The sequence below is a fragment of the Microtus ochrogaster genome, chromosome 10, assembly GCF_000317375.1.
Source record: "Microtus ochrogaster isolate Prairie Vole_2 chromosome 10, MicOch1.0, whole genome shotgun sequence".
In the NCBI taxonomy this organism is placed as follows: domain Eukaryota; kingdom Metazoa; phylum Chordata; class Mammalia; order Rodentia; family Cricetidae; genus Microtus; species Microtus ochrogaster.
Window position 1 is genome coordinate 7366798 of NC_022016.1, and position 4330 is coordinate 7371127.

General features: G+C 50.1%; 1 protein-coding gene across 2 annotated transcripts in view; it reads right to left on the minus strand.

Moving 5' to 3' along the window:
- Col27a1 (collagen type XXVII alpha 1 chain) overlaps positions 1–4330 on the minus strand; it is a 118580-nt gene that overhangs the window by 27191 nt on the left and 87059 nt on the right. For both annotated transcript variants that reach the window (XM_026782238.1, XM_013348212.2), the window contains exons 35-36: positions 1905–1958; positions 405–458 (exon numbers count right to left, since the gene is read on the minus strand). In XM_026782238.1, the coding sequence (XP_026638039.1) occupies positions 405–458; positions 1905–1958 (108 nt within the window). The remainder of the gene's footprint in view (positions 1–404; positions 459–1904; positions 1959–4330) is intronic.

Genomic DNA, 4330 nt, shown 5'->3' on the forward strand with positions numbered 1-4330 from the left:
TACCCAGCACCCCGAGACTAGTTCCTCAGCATCGTACCCGGCACCCCGAGACTAGTTCCTCAGCATCATATGCGGTACCCCGAGACTAGTTCCTCCTGAGTGGAGCTCAAAGACTCTGATGGTGATCCAAACTTTTCAGATTTTTAAAGATGTTTGGAAGGGGAAGGGATATCAAAGCCCCAGGCTGGGCCGGGCTTAGCTGACAGAACCTGATGTTTTCATGGGAGCAAGGAAGACCCACGATGACAATAGGCCGAGCCCTATGGGTGTTGATAGAGGGTAGGTAGAACAAGGACAGCCTGGCTCTGTTGACCCTCCACACTGTCCTCTACAGAGGAGAACTGGTCTTTTGGGACTCGGTGGGAACTAGAGAGAGACAGAGCCATTCCCAGATCACAACTCACCTTTAGCCCATCGGGCCCCATGGGGCCAATGTCTCCCTCAAGGCCTGGCTCTCCCTGGTAGAAAAAAGATGGGGAGGTATTACTGGGTAAGGATGCAAGGGTCCCCCTCCCCCGGGGGTCAGGAACCCATGGGTTCTCAGGAGTTGAACAAGTGGATGTTTAGGGGACAGAGCATCATAGACTGGACACCCAGGTTCATGGGTTAGACTGGGAAGCCAGTGTGGTTTGGGAGGTAAACACCGGTTCTGACAAGGGCAACCTCAGCCAGAATTTTGTCTCTTAAGGAACCTGCTTTTTATCTGGAAAATATGGCTGACAGCACACGGGTGGTAGCTGCCTGAGACCTCCTTCAGGAGCTGGAGTAAGTGCTCCTGGAGCCCTGTTCTACGAGGAATGAAAGCCAGCTCGTGGACTTCTGTGGGCAAGTTTGAGAAAGATGCTAAAAATGCAAGGGCTCATCTAGCACCCCTGCTGGTCCTCCTGGCTCTAGAAAGGCCCCAGTTCTCCAAACAACTGTCAACCTAAAAATTGCATCTCCCTCGGGTTTTACAATTCAGAGATTCCAGAGTCAGAGTTAGGAGGAGAGCCAGATCGGCAGCTGCAGGGATGGCAAAGGGTGACAAATCCTGCTCCTTTTGTACCCATAACAGACATCAATAATCAATCCACCAGAACACCATTAGTCAGGCCTTCCGCTACTCACTCAGTGTTCCCACCCAGACTGTTAGAAAGATGTCTGACACACAGTGGGCGTTAAGGGAGTGCATGTCTGCCTCTCTAACTTATAGCGCCTAGATGGGGCTTCAGGACCTTTCTTAACACAGCCTTTGAAGCAGACTCAAGTGACAAGCTTGGTGGCCACACACGGCTAGTTTTTCTAGACTCTGAGCTCTCATATTCTCTTCTGCCCTGGGGCCTTCCTCTCTCCCTGGCCTTTTTCTGGAGTCTCTCGACTCGGCATGGGGAGTATGAAGTATCGTAAAGAAGACAAGATGGGAAAGGTGGAGGTCAGGTGAGGATCTGGTCTGAAGACTGACTGCATGAACGCTCCTCGCTCTTGACCTTTCCTGCCCATCTGTAAGGTGCCAAGGATCCCTGCTGTGTCCTTACATGGCCCAGAGGTCCACATGCAGGCAAGGGCACAGAGGAAGACATGGGAGTCTCACGGGGCTTATTAGAACAAGGAAATCATGTGGGCTTCTTCGGGGAAGTGGTAGCTAACTGGAGAACAGTTCCTGAAGAAACATATTTGAAGGGAGGCATTTGGAGGCTAAACGCTCTGGAAGCCCTGGGTTAATCCAAGCAAAGTTGATTTCTCGACTGCAGGCTCATCAGTGCCTTGCAGATGGCCCTCTAAGCCATCAAAGGACAGCAAGTGCCCTGTGGAGGCCAGCCCTGAGGCCGGAGTGCTCACAGAGATGTCCTGGGGTTGAGCCAAGCCCTTCTGCCCACTGCTCACAACTGACTGGGAGCTGTTGAAGGAAAATCGACTTCACTTACCCGCTGCCCAATAAGGCCCTGCTCCCCAGGGGGGCCCAGAGGTCCAAGGTCACCCTAGGAAAAGGTAAACAAAAGCTATCTGTGTGTACAGCAGCCTCCGTCTCCCAGCCTGCTGTTCTTACTTCCAATGTTGACTAGGACTGGAGAAGCTGGGGAAAGTTACTTCTTGAGAACAATAAAGACACGCCAACACATCAGCCCAAACCCCTGCTCAGAGTAAGTCCTGACCATGGATTCTCCTCCACTAGGCAGCAGGACCACCTCCACCCTCACCCACCACCACCACCACCACTACCAGCACCCAGAACACCAAAACCGCCATCACATCACAGTCGGCATTGCAATCACTACCATCCCATCCGGCATCTCTATATTACCACCACCATCACCGTAAGCACCATTACCATTACAAACAGCATACCACTGTCCTCATCATCGTCACCACATACCCACTACTGCCGCCATGATCACCACCACCAGCACTATTGCACACATCACCATCACTGCATGGCCGTCACCTCCACCGTCAGCCTGCCGCCACCATTGCCAGCAACCCCGCCATCAGAAACCCCACCATCGCGAAATCTCATCATCACCATCTGGTGTGGGAAGTCCTGTGTATGTGTCGCTTTTATTGATTAATGAATAAAGCTGTTTCAGCCAGTGGATTAGCAGAACAGAACAAGGCAGAAATTCCAAGCAGACAGAGGAAAGAAGGCAGAGTCAGAGAGACATCACGTAACAGTCACTGAAGGGGACCTACGCCTGGGAACTTTACTGGTAAACCACAAGCCTCGTGGCAAAATATAAAATAATGGAAATGGGTTGAGATACAAGAGCTAGCTAGCAATACACTTAAGTGATTGGCCAAGCAGTGATTTCATTAATACAGTTTCTGTGTAATTATTTTGGCTGTGGTCTGCTGGGAAATGAATGAGCAGCCTCCACCAACAGATTGGCACACCAATGTGGTTGACTATATCAATATAAAACCTGCGAGAGCTTTAAAAAAGAATTCTAGACATACAAACACACAAACAAAACAAAAACAAACAAAAAATAGAGTTAAGCACGGCTTCTTGATAGCCAGCATTTTTTTTTTTTTTGACAGGCTCTGTTTGCCGGCAGAAAGCAGGAGCACCACAGCTCCTTAAGAGAAGTCTTCCTGATTCAGCATTAGCAGCCAAAACCACGCTGTGGCTTCCTGGTTCGCCAGCACAAATGGCTCTGACTCTTTCAGGAGGTCCAGCTACGGAGCACTTAAATGGGGTTTGTGGGCCCAGGTGCTTGTGTGCCCGCTCAGGATTTGTAGCTGAGACCATTCCCGTGGCTCAGTGCCCCCCTGCATGGGCAGGCAGCAGGATCAAGTGTGCTAGGAGTGCACAGACAGGAGAGCGTGGCGGATTCCTGCCATCACACACAGAGATGTTCCAGATCGCATACGGAGCTGCATGGCATATTCAACTTTTACTCAGATAAAAAGGGTTTATATGCACGGTGCTTCCCAGAGTTGAGGTGGTGAGGATGGCACCCTCTTGGCAGTCTCAGATGCAGGGAACATGCCTCTACCACACTGAACAGGCGGGGCCAACAGGCAGGGCTGCACAGTTGGTCCTAGCCACGCCTGCTTATCATTTGGGGAAAAAAACACTAGACAAAAAATAATTACAGATATGCAATAAAGACAGATTCAAGCAAAAACAAACCTCTAAATGGGTCACAATGTTGGATAAATGTACATAAGCTTGAGAGAGAGAAAAGAGTATAGAGTTATATATACTCTTTGCCTCCACCAACAAACATCACTGCATCACCACCATCACTGTTACTATGTCATCACTCTCATCACCACTGCACCACCACCATCACCATCACTGCATCATCACCATCACCATCACTGCATCACCATCACTGCATCACCTTCAGCACTATCACTGTGTCACCTTCATCACTATCACTGCACCACCACCATCACTGCATCACCATCACTGTCACTGTATTACTGCCTTCACCATCACTGCATCACCACCATCATCACAATCACTGTATTACCACCATCACCATCACTGCATCACCACCATTACCAACACTGCATCATCATCACCACCATCACCGTCACTGCATCACCACCATCACCGTCACTGCATCATCATCACCACCATCACAATCACTGCATCACTGTCATTGCATCATCATCACCACACCACCACCACCATCACCATCACTGCATCACCACTATCACCATCACCGCATCACCACCATCACCGTCATTGCATCACCACCATTACCATCACTGCATCATCATTACCACCATCACCATCACTGCATCACTGTCACTGCATCACTGCATCACCACCATCACCACACCACCATCATCACAATCACTGTGTCACCACCATCACCGTTACTGCATCACCACCATCACC